At 41.4% G+C, this 14,917-nt stretch overlaps 2 protein-coding genes across 19 annotated transcripts in view; one reads left to right on the top strand and one right to left on the bottom strand.

Annotated features, from left to right (window-relative positions):
• LOC108244131 (NLR family CARD domain-containing protein 3) overlaps window positions 1-14,917 on the top strand; it is a 1,204,881-nt gene that overhangs the window by 67,101 nt on the left and 1,122,863 nt on the right. The window lies entirely within an intron of this gene.
• The window catches only part of nid2a (nidogen 2a (osteonidogen)), a 55,887-nt gene that overhangs the window by 14,386 nt on the left and 26,584 nt on the right, over window positions 1-14,917 (bottom strand). For 7 of the 18 annotated variants that reach the window (XM_017437302.3, XM_017437311.3, XM_017437309.3 and 4 more), the window contains exons 16-31: window positions 13,363-13,509; window positions 10,886-11,014; window positions 7,572-7,697; window positions 7,378-7,502; window positions 6,526-6,631; window positions 5,989-6,122; window positions 5,786-5,891; window positions 5,401-5,534; window positions 5,202-5,307; window positions 2,244-2,368; window positions 2,041-2,146; window positions 1,807-1,940; window positions 1,599-1,704; window positions 516-649; window positions 313-418; window positions 78-211 (exon numbers count right to left, since the gene is read on the bottom strand). In XM_017437302.3, the coding sequence (XP_017292791.1) occupies window positions 78-211; window positions 313-418; window positions 516-649; window positions 1,599-1,704; window positions 1,807-1,940; window positions 2,041-2,146; window positions 2,244-2,368; window positions 5,202-5,307; window positions 5,401-5,534; window positions 5,786-5,891; window positions 5,989-6,122; window positions 6,526-6,631; window positions 7,378-7,502; window positions 7,572-7,697; window positions 10,886-11,014; window positions 13,363-13,509 (1,958 nt within the window). The remainder of the gene's footprint in view (window positions 1-77; window positions 212-312; window positions 419-515; window positions 650-1,598; window positions 1,705-1,806; window positions 1,941-2,040; window positions 2,147-2,243; window positions 2,369-5,201; window positions 5,308-5,400; window positions 5,535-5,785; window positions 5,892-5,988; window positions 6,123-6,525; window positions 6,632-7,377; window positions 7,503-7,571; window positions 7,698-10,885; window positions 11,015-13,362; window positions 13,510-14,917) is intronic. The other 11 variants (XM_037973803.1, XM_017437316.3, XM_037973802.1 and 8 more) reach the window with 10 other exon arrangements.

Here is a 14,917-nt window from a genome sequence, read left to right as displayed (position 1 = left end):
CATTATAACTGATGCTGTTGACTAGTACACTAATTCAATATTAAAACACAAAAAGGAAAGTTTTAACAGATGCCAACCTGCTGTGATTGATACTGTCCATGTTCATCACACTGAGGAACATAGGCTCCTAGGAGAGAAAGTCCATCTGGACTGGTGGTCTGGACGCTGTCTCTGTGGTGCTCACACTGAGTCTTAGGACGTTCTGGCTCATCTAAGGAGACACAGTAAAAAAAAACCACAAAAACTGTTTTAGATTCACATCAATAAATTTAGGTATTTTATTGAAAATTACCCTAAGGAGAGATGCAATACCTTCTGTACTGCAGTCTTTAGAAGCTGATCCAGGTGGAGTTCTGGTTCCTGGTCTCTCCTGTCCCCTACTGTCCACACACCAACAATATCCAGTAGATCCATGGCACTAGAATAGTAAGAAAAGGACCATGTCATTACTACTAATGGTGTTGAGCAATATTAAATTTAAAAGCATGAAAATGAAAGTTCTAATAGGTGCCAACCTGCTGTGACTGATACTGTCCATGTTCATCACACTGAGGAACATAGGCTCCTAGGAGAGGAAGTCCATCTGGACTGGTGGTCTGGACGCTGTCTCTGTGGTGCTCACACAGGGTCTTAGGATGTTCTGACTCATCTGGGTAAGAAGGGGTCACACATTTTATCAACAGAAGACAGGGGGGTCGGGATCAGGGGTGGAAATAAAAAATTTTCTCCACCAGCTCCCAGCCACTCAAGCATTTTACCAGCAACTATTTTGGTCATTGTGCTGCCGACAGCTGGAAAGAAACACTGACTGGCTGCTCTCTTTAAAAACGAGCCAGTCATGGAACTTGCCATTGTCATTTTATTTTTATTTTTCATTAAAAAACCGGCGTTTAACTTTTGGTTCTTCCCTTGACTCCTCTTGAGAAACGTTTTTGTTGTCTGCCACCCGCTTAACTCCTGAAATGTACCGCCACATTGTTAAAGCTACTGCTCAAAATGTCTCCTTCTTCTAATGGCATTTAGAGTAAACTAGCAGCAACTAAGGCACATTGCTGCCCCCTACAAGTTAGGAGTACAAATTGAACGCATTCTTTTCTTTCCCTGTTCAAACTGCAAACCTGCCATGGTGGCTGGTGTGTTGTTCAAATTTAAATGCTACTTCAAACATTTACCCACATTTGGCCAGTGGCGGGTGCCAATTTCCACACTTGGTCGGGATACTCACACAAAGACTTTCTAAACCTCCTAAATCATAAAGTTCTACATTTAGGAGGTAAACTCAACAATGTATTTAATGATTCTTTGCATAGGTCATTGAAAGAGGTTATAATGTAAAATAAAGATCCAGCATTCCTTAAAGGAATGTGTTTAATTTCCGCCTCTTATGCTAAAGTTTTAAACGAAGCTCATCTTATGCTGAAAACAGTTGAGTTGTTGCCACTTTGGTCTAAGCTTGTAAATGACCTAAAGTAGCGAGGTATGTCATGGAGGAGCTTAAAAGCCCTACTGCAGCCAGCCACTAGAGGCGCTCGTCCTTTGGGGCTTCAACTTCTGTGTTCTGGTTCTTTATCTAGTCGGGACTAGCTGATGGGTCTCACCTGTTCTGCTGCAGTCTACACGTGGTGCACCAGGTGAAGTCCTGGTTCCTGGTCTCTCCTGTCCCCTACTGTCCACACACCAACAATGTCCAGTAGAACTATGGCACTAGTATTGTAGGAAAAGACAATGTCTTTATTACAGATGCTGTTGAGTAGTACACTAATTCAATATTTAAACACAAAAAGGAAAGTTTTAACAGATACCAACCTGCTGTGATTGATACTGTCCATGTTCATCACACTGAGGAACATAGGCTCCAACAAGAGGAAGTCCATCTGGACTTGTGGTCTGGACGCTGTCTCTGTGGTGCTCACACTGAGTCTTAGGACGTTCTGGCTCATCTAAGGAGACACAGTAAAAGAAAACACAAAAACTGTTTTAAATTCACATCAATAAATTTAGGTATTTTATTGAAAATTACCCTAAGGAGAGATGCTATACCTTCTGTACTGCAGTCTTTAGAAGCTGATCCAGGTGGAGTCCTGGTTCCTGGTATCTCCTGTCCTCTACTGTCCACACACCAACAATATCCAGTAGCTCTATGGCACTAGTAGAGTAAGAAAAGGACCATGTCATTATTACTAATGGTGTTGAGCAATATTAGATATAAAAGCATGAAAAGGAATGTTTTAACAGATGCCAACCTGCTGTGGTTGATACTGTCCATGTTCATCACACTGAGGAACATAGGCTCCTAGGAGAGAAAGTCCATCTGTACCGGTGATCTGAACGCTGTCTCTGTGGTGCTCACACTGAGTCTTAGGACGATCTGTTGTGTGTAAAGAATGCCAGACATAAAATGTAGACATTAGAACACATATTTAATATATAAAATTTAAAGTAGCCACAGAAAAGTTTTATTTTTCATTTGATGGAAAAAAATCTTTCACACATTAAAGCTAGAAGAAATCAAACATGATTTCATACAGAATGAACAATGATCTTATCCCTATGGTCAAAGCGTTACGTATTTGTGATATTATTGACAATGCATGGATTGCCAACTCCAGGCTAAGAATGAGCCAATGCTCCAAGCAGAGGAGTTCAAGTATGTTACAGTTTGGGCTACTAGTGAGAGTAAAATGATGCAGGAGTTGATAGGTGGATTGCTGTACGAATCTTTGCCGAAATACAAAGCTCTCAATTTACCAGTCAATCTGGATTCCAGCTCTTACCTATGGTCATAAGCTATGGGTAAAGAATGAGATTGTGAAAACAAGTGGCCGAAATTAGCTTCCTTAGCATTGTGGATGAACTCACCCTTAAGAATAGGCTGAGGATTGCAGCTATTTGGGGAAAACCCAGAGTAGAGTTGTTGCTCCTCTGCATCCAAAAAAGCTAATTGAGGTGGTTTGGGCATCTGGGTGGGACACTTTCTGGATGCCTTCCAAGGAAAGTTTTTCAGATGTGAGATATATTTTCTCTAGTGAGTCCTGGATGAGCCCTGAGGTCTCTTCCGAATGGCATGTGCCAAAATAACCTTCAAACAGACACATCCAGGAATCACCCTGATTGGATACTCAAGATCCAACTCTCATAACAATAGGAGAGGATTGAAGCATAGATGGACCACTGAACCAGTTCCTTTTTTACCATGACATCCAGGAGCATCGCCTTCATTAACGCGAACAAACTGATGATCCAGTTCCATTCCCTATTACATGTGAGGGAAACAACGAGATACCTAAACTGCTCCACTTGAAGCAGACACTCACCTCCAATTACTAGACAAATACTGTTAACAATAATGCAAACCACAGCAAACTGCTACTTTTTTTGGTCTTTGTTATTGTGTTGTGTAACTCCTGGGTCATCTATTACTATCATAAACAAACTACTTATAGGAATTAACACATAAATATCCACCAAGCTTCTATGTAATTGTGAAAACCTTCACTTCATAATCAGTAAGTTGCAAAAGTATTCACCCCCTCGGCATCCTCTTTCTTTAGTTGCCTCACGAACTAGAATTAAAATGAAATTTTGGGTGGTTTGCGTCCTTTAGCTTACACAACTACTACTTTGAAGATGCATTTTTTTTATTGTAAAACAATAAATAAGACACACACAAAATGGGCATGCATATCCATTACACAACCCAAAGTCAATCATTTGTAGAATCACCATTTGAAGCCATTTCAAGAGCAAGTTTCTTCAGGTTTTGTCTCCACAAGCTTGACGCATCTATCCGCCAGAATCTTTGCCAGTTCTTCCTGACAAAATGGCTCCAGCTCCTTCAAATTGCCTCAGCGGTGTGTTTAGGGGTCGTCGTCTTGCTGAAAGGTGAACCTCGGTCCCAGTCTCAAATCCCCGCTAGACTCAAAACAGGTGTTCTTTGACGATTTCTTTATATTTTCTTCATTCATCTTTTTTCAACTCTTACCAGTTTCCCAGTCCCTGTCAATGACAACACCCCCACAGCATGATGCTGTCACCACCATGCTTCACTGTAGGAATGGTGTTCTCAGCATGACGTGAGATGATACTTTTGTGCTACTCATGGCGTTGTCCTTCATGGCCAGAGAGTCCAACTTTAGTCTCCCCTGACCACAGCACCATCGTCCACATGCTTAAGAAAGAAACTTCAAACAGTTCCTTGGTCTTCGTGATGTCGTCTGCTCTAGGGTAGCCCTTACTATTTGGAGGTGCTGCATGTGTGCTGATTCTTGGAGCTATCAGAAAAGGTGTATATACTAAGCTAATTTGCCACTTACTGTAGATGACTAATTATAGACAAATTATTTATGGTTCCCTTACAGCTCATTGAAACAATGCTTCATTTCTTGTAAAAAGTGGTTCGGTTAAAAGCAACTGTCTAATGTGCATCTACATGCTTTTAGTATGTGATAAAAATGATTTTTTGTTTTTTTTACAAAGATACATCTCTGTTGACAGAAAAATACAAAAAGCGAAGCTAGAATTCAACAAATTGCATGATGACGAGCCCTAAAGTTTCTGGGACTAATGAGACAAAATTGAAGCTTTCTGGCCACTCACATCGGTTGTGTTTTTTTTGTTGTTGTTGTTGTTATTACTGAAGGCTAATAACACATTTATCTGTGTCAGTATGTGGCTTCAGAAGGTAATGGTTTGGTCTTAAAAGCAAAGGGGCAGCATATATATGCACACCTATTTTTGGTTGTATATATATTTTGAATTTTTTAAAACAAGTTTTCCAGGTTGCCAGGCAACGAAACTGTAGCCAGAATACCAAGGGGGTGAATACTTCTGCAACCAACTGTAAGAACAACCAAACAAGGGGTGATAGAGACACTAACCCTTGTTGTAAATCTTTACATTTTCTAAGCTTTGACTTCTTTCTGCTGTGTTTTTTCTTCTAACTGCACTCAGTCATTCCCACCTGTTTCTCCAGTCATTCCAAAGCTCTGACCCAACGACCCCAACAGCACGCAATTCACAGCGCTCACGTAAACATGCTGTCTGAGCTGTCAGTGAGCTGAGGTATTACAGGGTTCAGGGGTCGATGTTTAACAAGCAAGCTTCAGAGAGACGTGACATAATCCACCTGCTGACGCTAACATGCCGACCGGTGGGAAGCAAAGGTGGAAATCCGTGCACTGTTGTATATTTGTCTTACACACCTGGTTTATCACAGTCTACAGGTGGTGTTCTTGATGGAGTCCTGGTTCCAGGTTTCTCCTGTCCCCTACTGTCCACACACCAACAATATCCAGTAGAACCATGGCACTATAAAAATTTCAAAGCATCCAGATAAAATTGAATGTGTTACTATTATAACCTCACTTGTGTTTGTTAATTATTCTTTACTCAAGTGCAGACCTGCAGCGGTGTGTACTGTCCTTCTCCATCACACTGAGGAACATAGGCTCCAACGAGAGGAAGCCCATCTGGACTGGTGGTCTGAACGCTGTCTCTGTGGTGCTCACACTGAGTCTTCTGGCGTTCTGGCTCAGCTGGGTATGAGAGGGAGACACATTTTATCAGGAAACAACAGAAAAGAGGAGGGTCGGACACTCAGCAGCGAGGTAAAAGCCACAAGAATAAAAATTCAACGCCTGAAGTGTATTTTTGTTTATTTTCAGTCTTATTTGTTTATAGTTGTAGCCGTACTACTGGCAGCCACTAGGGGGCGCTCACCATTCTGGGCTTCAACTTCTGTGTTCTGGTCCTTTATCTAGTTATAATATATGCTGATGGGTCTCACCTGTTCTGCTGCAGTCTGCACGTGGTGCACCAGGTGAAGTCCTTGTTCCTGGTCTCTCCTGTCCCCTACTGTCCACACACCAACAATATCCAGTAGATCCATGGCACTAGAATAGTAAGAAAATGACCATGTCATTATTACTAATGGTGTTGAGCAATATTAAATATAAAAGCATGAAAAGGAAAGTTTTAACAGATGCCAACCTGCTGTGATTGATACTGTCCATGTTCATCACACTGAGGAACATAGGCTCCTAGGAGAGGAAGTCCATCTGGACTGGTGGTCTGGACGCTGTCTCTGTGGTGCTCACACCGAGTCTTAGGACGTTCTGGCTCATCTGGGTAAGAAGGGGTCACACATTTTATCAACAGAAGACAGGTCGGTCGGGACACTCACACAAAGACTTTCTAAACCTCCTAAATCATAAAGTTCTACATTTAGGAGGTAAACTCAACAATGTATTTATTGACTCTTTGCATAGGTCATTGAAAGAGGTTATAATGTAAAATAAAGATCCAGCATTCCTTAAAGGAATGTGTTTAATTTCCGCCTCTTATGCCAAAGTTTTAAACGAAGCTCATCTTATGCTTAAAAGAGTGGAGTTGTTCCCTCTTTGGTCAAACCTTGTAAATGACCTAAAGTAGTGAGGTATGTCATGGATGAGCTTAAAAGCCCTACTGCAGCCAGCCACTAGAGGCGCTCGTCCTTATCTAGTTATAATATATGCTGATGGGTCTCACCTGTTCTGCTGCAATCTGCACGTGGTGCACCAGGTGAAGTCCTTGTTCCTGGTCTCTCCTGTCCCCTACTGTCCACACACCAACAATGTCCAGTAGAACTATGGCACTAATGTAGCAAGAAAAGACAATGTCATTGCAACAAAACCATCAAAACTAAAAAAATTAAAAATTGTTGAAATATTAAAATAATACCCTTTTCTCAACTATTTTTTTATTTTAATAACAAAAATAAAAACATATAGACAGTACAGTGACACATAGATTTGGTGTAGGAAATACTTATAGCCTCCAAGTCTGAAAAACAAAACCAATGCAGCTTTCTTTTGTATGAGCAACAGATGGCTCAGGCTGTACAAAGTCTGCGATTGTGACTGAACAGTCTGTATGTTTTTCTTAAAAAGTTATTTCGGCTAAATGAAAAATATTGTGAATTAAAGAAGAAAACTGTATGAAATGTTTAAAGGACTTAAATCAAGTACTCTATTTTAAAAAAATTCAAAGCACATGTGCCACTGGCTTCAATTGCATTACTACAAAATAGGTCTGTCACAAATAAAGAAAATGCTACAAAACACACCCATTCCCCCGTCAAAACACACTCATCCACCCACCAAACCACACCCTTACACCTGCCTAGGCATCCATCCACCTGCCCAAATACACCTATCCACCCACCAAAACACAGCCATCCACCTGCCAAAACACATCTGTCCAACTACCAAAACACAGCCATCCACCTGCCTAAGCAAACCCATCCACCTGCCAAAACACACCCATTTGCTTGCTACAGCTTATTTTTTAAGCAAACTCTGGTCCTTAGTCGACCATGTATCGCTGTCAGGCAGAGCCCACCTGTTGTGGTCTGTACAGCCCGTCTGAGTCGCACTGAGGAATGTAGGCTCCGACACTGGGACGTCCGTCAGGTCCTCCACTCTGCAGACTGTCTCTGTGCTGCTCACACTGGCTCTTCGGGCGACCTGTGGGTCAAGGAAAATTGGAGCCGAATCCTTATGAGACCATCAGGCACCCGTAGTTCTCTAACTAACCTGTCTGCTCGGAGCAGTAGAAACCATCACCAAGAAACCCAGGCTGGCACAGGCACTGGAAGGATCCCAGTTCGTTCACACATCTGGCGTTGATGTGGCACGGAGAGGAACTGCACTCATCAATGTCTTGAAAAGAAATACACAAAATTAACTAAATACACTAAAAATTACAGACCTCACATTCCTTTCATACCAGAGTTTCAAACTAAGATCATTATTATGTTGAGAAATAAAACCATTCTAGCCCTTTTGCACGAACCTTATAAATATTTGTAATTGTTAAGAACAAACTTAAAGTATATGCTGTGAATGACTCTCAGCTACTACCACGCCAAATTTTAGCTCAGTATCTGTAGAACTGACTGAATTATAGGCATTTTTGTGTTTTGTAAGATCAGTTGGCTGTGGCAGCCATCTTCATTTGGGTTGACTCCAAAAAGTAATTAGTTGTAAAAGTTCATTCAATAATTACTTTCTGAAAGTTTTATTTAAATGTGTCAAGGGGTTCATGATATATTTTGCTAACAGACAAACAGAGTTGACTGCAAGAGTAAATGCAATACTTTTAAGCAAAAATCCTGTGCGATGAGTACTGCTTGAGGTATGTGTTGGGGTTGATGCTCAGCTACCACCACACCAAATATTACCTTAATATCTGTAAAAATGACTGAAATATAGCCATTTTTGTGTTTTGTAAGATCAGTTGGCTGTGGCAGCCATCTTGAATTGGGTCATCTGGTGGTTTATGAGATATTATGCTAAGAGACAAACACAGTCCCGGGTGTAAACATCAGCAGCAGGCAATAAAAATGGTAAATTGCAGTTTGGAAGCATATTCTTGATGCTGAACTCACTTCAGAGGGATTTTATATGTAATCTAAATGATACCGGCATGATTTAAAGTGACACGTTATTTGTCAAAGAGGGAGGTAGGGAGGGTTCAGTGGAGGTTCATCTGAAGTTCACGATGATGGGTGAAGAGAGGACACGCACATATACACAGCACCTCACTCCTCCACACATTCCAAAGTAGCAAACACATTGTGCCCTTGCTCCATTCGTCTTTCCCTTCGGTCCCCATCCTGCCTCAGCTCGGCCTCTCGGGTTCTCTCGCTCGTCTTCTCTCTCCTCCCCTTCTCTGTGGGCTTCAAGCTTTTGCAGCTGTGCACCGCTGTTGTGAAAGAAGTCTCCTGCCTGAACTCGGGCCTCTTCCAAATATCCTGCTCAGTGAGGAACGTGGTCCGGAGCAGCAGTTACAACCAGCAAGAGGATGAGTTAAGAGCATCGTGGTGGGGAGATGGTTTTGGGGGGTTTTGTAATAAAGACAATTAAAAAAAAACACTTACAGTACACATTTTTAATGTGTGCACAGATGTTCTAAAGTGGAGTTGTGTGGAAAATGTAATAGTAAATATCTTACCTGTTGTAGATACAACTGCAGTCCAGTTTACATACACCCATCATAGGCGTGAATGTCATTAATTTGGGAATTTTAATGATTCATTTGAACTGTTCTTCTTCCAGGGTAAGATGTTTCTACAACCATATAACTTTATTGCTTTTTAAGAACAAGAACTGATTGTAGAGGTTTAAATTTAGGAGCCAAACTATCCATGCAGGCTCCAATATATACAGGTGTCTCCCTAAACCTTTTAATAAGCGGCACTGATGGTTCTAGAGTGTTATTTAACCTGACAAGGCCTATTAACTTCCTGATAGTGATTATGACTGATTGCAGCATTATTAGTGTAAAAAGGATTTGTTTGACAGGCAAGGAAATCGGTTGCATTTTTTAGGAACAACTCAGGGAACACCCAAGGCCGTTCACAATGAAACCAGGTTTATTCCACCGTGGACCGAGACAACCAAGAAAGAAGCTCCTGCTCCAAAAGCAACACCACCAACCTGGACTAAAATTTGCAGCTGCCCACATGGACAAGCCAAATACTTTCAGGAAAAAAAGATTTATTGTCAAACTAGAAGCACTCAGAGACACAAACCTCCACCAAGGCCACAGTGTGATTAAAATATAGTGTGACCATAATCTGGATCACCATCAAAATTTAATACATTGGTTTTTTTTCAACATTTCTTGAACATTTCATCCAAATCTGTTCATTAGATTTACCTGATCTTTGCTAACAGACAAACAAACAAACCAATGGAAACAACCAAAAACAGAACCTTCTTAGTGGAGGAAGCAAAAGGGTCACATGTTGGAGCAGAGACGAGTTTTTAACAAAGGAGTTACCTGTGACCTTTGACCCCATGAACCTTAAAATTATCAGGCATCATCTTTGACCCATTAGGTGTCCAGTTTGACATTCTTACATTACACTGTTGCACTAGGTCAACTGGGATGTTGACCTTTGACCCCATGATCATGGCATCAATTGTGATCACCCTTGACCATTGAGGTGTCCAGCTGTGGAGCTTAACATTCCTGTTATACAGCCGCAGAGTCAGAGCACAGGCTCATCTGTGACCTTGACCTTTGATCTTGAACTGTGACTGTATCAGCACCAATTTTTTATCATCTGTTTCTTGTACCATGTTTTCTGAAAACTTCATGAAAATTAGTTATAACTTTTGAGGTAATCTTGTGTTCAAACAAAAAAACAACACTACTGAAAACATACCCCCTTGACAGAGGTAATGAGACAAAGACTGACCTATTTGGTCACAACGGCTTATGTTTAGAGAAGCTAAAGGAGCTTTTGGACCGAAGAACACTGTACCAACTGTCAAGCATGGTGGCGGTGGTATCATGCTGAGGTACTTGTTGCACTGAGTGAATGAAATAATGAAAATGGAGGTCTACCTCCAAATTCTTCAACTTCACCTCAAATCTACAGCTAGACACTTGGACACAGTTGGGTTCCAACAACACAACGGTCCTAAACACACAAAGCTGGTTTCTGATTGGATAAAGAAGGCTGTCATTAAGCGTCTGGAATGGTCTTCCTGAAGTCCCAAACTCAACCCTGTTAAAAATGTCTGGACTATATTTAAAAGTGCAAGGAACCCAACTAGTGTAAATGAACTCTACACATTCTGTCAATAAAAGTGGTCCAATATCCAAGCTCGTTTATGGCTATAAATGGATATATGTATGTAATTTATGCACAATAACTTCTAACTTGTGCACCCAATTCTTGTCTTTTAAAATCACCAAAGTTGCTTGTTGTGTAATCATCCCATCTTTGAAGAAAAAAAGTTCATGAGGATCTCCAAATCAATATTTTCAACATCTCCTAACTACGTAGATTAGAGCTACAAACTCATAAGATGTGGGTCTTTTCTCTTCGACTCACCAACGCAGGTGCGCCTGTCGTATCCGAACTCGAAACCCCTCTGGCACTGGCAGCGGTGGCTACCGGGAAGGTTCGAGCACTGCGAGTTCTCGCCGCATGAGCTCACCCCCTCAGCGCACTCGTCGATGTCTGAATCAAAGAGAGAAAGAGGAAATGAGGCGGTTTTTAACGGCAAACCAGGTAGACCTTTAGTCTGAAATCACATGGTGCACCGTGTGAACGGGAACAAAAGCTGCAATTAAGTAGGTGGTTGTGACTGTAATGCGTACTACAACGACACCTGGTCTGTTGGTTATAAAAGATGTTGCACAATAAGCTGAGGAGAAGGCCTTCTCAATGCTGACAGCAGGGGAGAAAGACCAACTGCTGGCCTGTTGACAAAACGCTCAACAGCTAAAAGTTCTTGAAATTCCTTCAGCTTGGGAAATAATTTGGATAGGAGAGGATAGACGACAGTACCGCTGGTTCCATTAATCCTGTCCGAGACTGAACCGTCAGCACGAGATGGGCAGCTGCTGATGAAACACAGACGTGCTGCCTTGAACTCGCTTCACCTCAGTGCGTTCGTGTCTGTGTGTGTGTGTGATCATCATTAGTGTAAGCAAAGGCAAGAAAACACCATTAGCAATACGCAATTTAAGGAAACCTGCGTGCCTAAATGTGGACGCGAACAGCCGTGGTAAGAAGGAAGGAACAACAACACATGGGTCCATGTTTATCTAACAAAAGACACGTCAGAATGCAAAAGCAAACCAAGTACGCTCAAGTCACTGCCGTCTGTATGACTTTATCACTCTCTCATGGTTGTGAAGGATTCTGGCCTACTTTTCTTTTCTGTCATTGCTTGCGTTCATTTACGTGTGCAGGCATTTGTTTCTGCTCAGCTCTCTGAAGGTCCCAGAGGAAACCTTCAGTCAGATTCAGGGTCTGGACTTCGACTGGACCATTACAATAGTTATTGTAACATCAGCCATTCTGTTGTAAATTTGCAGCTGTGTTGGGGATCAATGTCTTGATTAATGAGCCAGTTTGGTCCAAGTTTCAGCTATTACACATATGGTTTAACCTTTGGTCTACAGATGAGTTTAGGTTTGAACTAGAAGAACTCAGAGTGCAAACCTCCACCAAGGCCAGAGAGTGATTAAAAAATAGTTTGATACGGATCATAATCTGGATCAGCACCAAAATTCACTCCATTGTTTTTATAACAATCCCAACATTTCCTGAACATTTCCCCCAAATCTGTTTGTTAGTTTTTACCGGATCTTTTCTAACAGACAGACAAACAAACCAACGGACACAACTAAAAACTGAACTTCCTTGGTAGAGGAAGCAAAAGGGTCACATGTTGGAGCAGAGACAAGTTTTTAACAAAGGAGTTACCTTTGACCCCATGAACCCTGAAATCAACAGGCATCATCTTTGACCCATGAAGTGTACAGCTGGGCAGTTTGACATTCCTAGATTACACTGCTGCAGAATTAGAGCACTAGGTCAACTGTAATGTTGACCTCATGACCCTGACATCAACTGTGATCACCCCTGACCTAAGAGGTGTCTAACTGTGCAGTGTAATTTTTCTCTGTTACTTGGGCGCATAATTAGAGCACAAGGTCATCTGTGACCTTGACCATTGATCCCGTCACCTTGAAATCCATGGTGATCACCCTTGACCCACGAGGTGTCCAGCTGTGGAGTTCAGCATTCCTGTTATACAGCTGCAGACTTAGAGCTCTGCTGATCTGAGACCTTGACCTTTGACCTTGACATTTGACTGAATCACCACCAAAGTTTTATTACTTGTTCCTTGTACCATGTTTGATGTTTCCTGAAATTTTTACAAAAATCTGTCAATAACCTTTTGAGTAATCTTGTACACAGACAAACAAACAAATGCTACCAAAAACATAACCTCATCGGCAGAGGTAATCAATAGTCGTGGGGTGCCCAGGTTATGTGACTGTGTTTGGTTTTTACTAAAAGCATCTATTTTATTTCCTAGTTGGGATAATCAGCATATATTATAGCTAAACACAAAAGCAGAACCCCGAAGTTGAAGCCACATAGGATGAGCTGTGCTGCCATGTTGTTTTCAGAGCAAGACGACTCCTGCAGCCCTTCCAAACAAACCGCATTTGTTGTACATGCTAACCTTGGGGTAAAGCATGTTAGGATTTCCAGTCCTGGGAAGACTGACAACGGTCTTCCACTTGAAAATAATATTCCTCAGCTTAACATGGTGGACGCTAAATTGTCTTGAAATGGTCTTGCAACCAAAATCGGACAGATTGGACTACGTTTTTACACCCTACAACTGCATTTTAGCTTTTATACCCTGCATTTTTGTTGGATTTATAGAATCTGAAGATTCAATAAACTGAAAGAGGGTAACCTTACTTTCTACTACATTTGCACTCTGTAAGCTGCAAAATGTACGTCCACAAACACAAACAACACAGAGAAACAGGCGACGTTACCGTAACAGTTCTGTCCATCTCCTCTATAACCAGTAGCACACTGGCACCGGAAGGTCAGGCCCTCCTGGGGGATGCACTGGGCTGTGGTGTCACAGTCGTGGTTCCCAGAGTAGCAGGGGTTGGTTAGTTCATCCTCTGAAGAATCAGCTGCAAAAGACACAAAGAGTTAAAGAGGAACAGTTTCTGATTTAATACATTAAATTTTAAAACAACAATAAGGAAATTCATCTAAACAAGTATTTTAGCTGTGCAATGCTCCTTAACTTAGACCTGGAATATTTCCTGGTAACATCCCGATGTTTACAGCAATGATTACAGGACAACTTAACCAAACACACATGTAAAATCACTCCCGATGATTCCCATGCGACAGTTTCCTCCTCAGAAGGGAGTCCCCTTTATGTTCTCAATATATAAACCATATGGATGAAGTTAGACACACATGTACGAGACAGAGAGGGAACTGCACACAAGCAGATGAATGAGTCAGCGGATACAAGTTTCCTCATGGCAGTGTGTGGCTCGAACGGATTATTCCCAAGAACAACTCAATCTACTATTCAGAGAGTTAGACATAGTATAGAAACACATAAACAACAAGAGGCACTTGGAGAGCGCAAACCCTCTGCCAAGGATATAGCATTATTAAATTATGGTGTGATCCAGAATGTGAACGGATCGCCAGCAAAACTGAATTTTTTTATTTTTTTGCGACAACCCTAAGATTTCCTAAATATGTCATCCACGTCTGTTCATTACTCATTACATGATCTTTTTACAGGCAACTAAACCAGCCAACATGACTTGGCGGAGGTAATAAGGTTACCGTGACCTTGAAATCAATAGGGATTATCCCTGACCCATGAGGTGTCCAGCTGTGCAGTTTCCCAAAAATATGTGCTTCCAGAGCTTGTGATCTTGGTCTTTGACTGGAAAGCCACCAAAATTTAATCGCTTGATTGCTGTGACAGCCCCAACATTTCTTGAAAATTTCATTCAAATCTGTACATTAGATTTTAAGCAATATTGCTAATAAGAACAGACAGACCTAACCAACGCTGCCCTAACCCCTAAGGCTCTTTGTGGAGGTAATTATTAGAAAAGAATGGGAAAATGTAAAGAATTAAATAAAGCAGAGCGTTTCTTTAGAACGCCATGGGTGACTATGGGACTAAAACACCAAGTCATGGTTGTGCCAGTGGGAATTTATGTGTCTGAGCCTCAAAAATGCTGTATATTTGTCTTGGTTCTGGTCTTCTTTGAGTTTAACATCCCATTTGTTGTTACTTATAAAAAAAAATACACACAACACTTTTAAAAATACCACACATTACTGTGGGTTTATTCTCCAAGTTTAGGGTAATCAAGTCAACACACGGCGCACAAGATCAGTTATCTGTTTTCAATGATGTGCAAGGGTTAAAGTCTTGACTTTTGCTTTACAATCGAAGGCGTTCTTCGAAACGAACGACGTCTCCAGCATTCCTATTGTAAACAAAATGCACAGCTTGCTCCCATCTCCTCAGGCCAGAGAGCAATTTTGGCTCATTACCAG

The sequence above is a fragment of the Kryptolebias marmoratus genome, linkage group LG23, assembly GCF_001649575.2.
Source record: "Kryptolebias marmoratus isolate JLee-2015 linkage group LG23, ASM164957v2, whole genome shotgun sequence".
Lineage (NCBI taxonomy): Eukaryota > Metazoa > Chordata > Actinopteri > Cyprinodontiformes > Rivulidae > Kryptolebias > Kryptolebias marmoratus.
The sequence above is the reverse complement of the archived record's forward strand: the minus strand, read 5'-3'. Positions and strand labels throughout refer to the sequence as shown.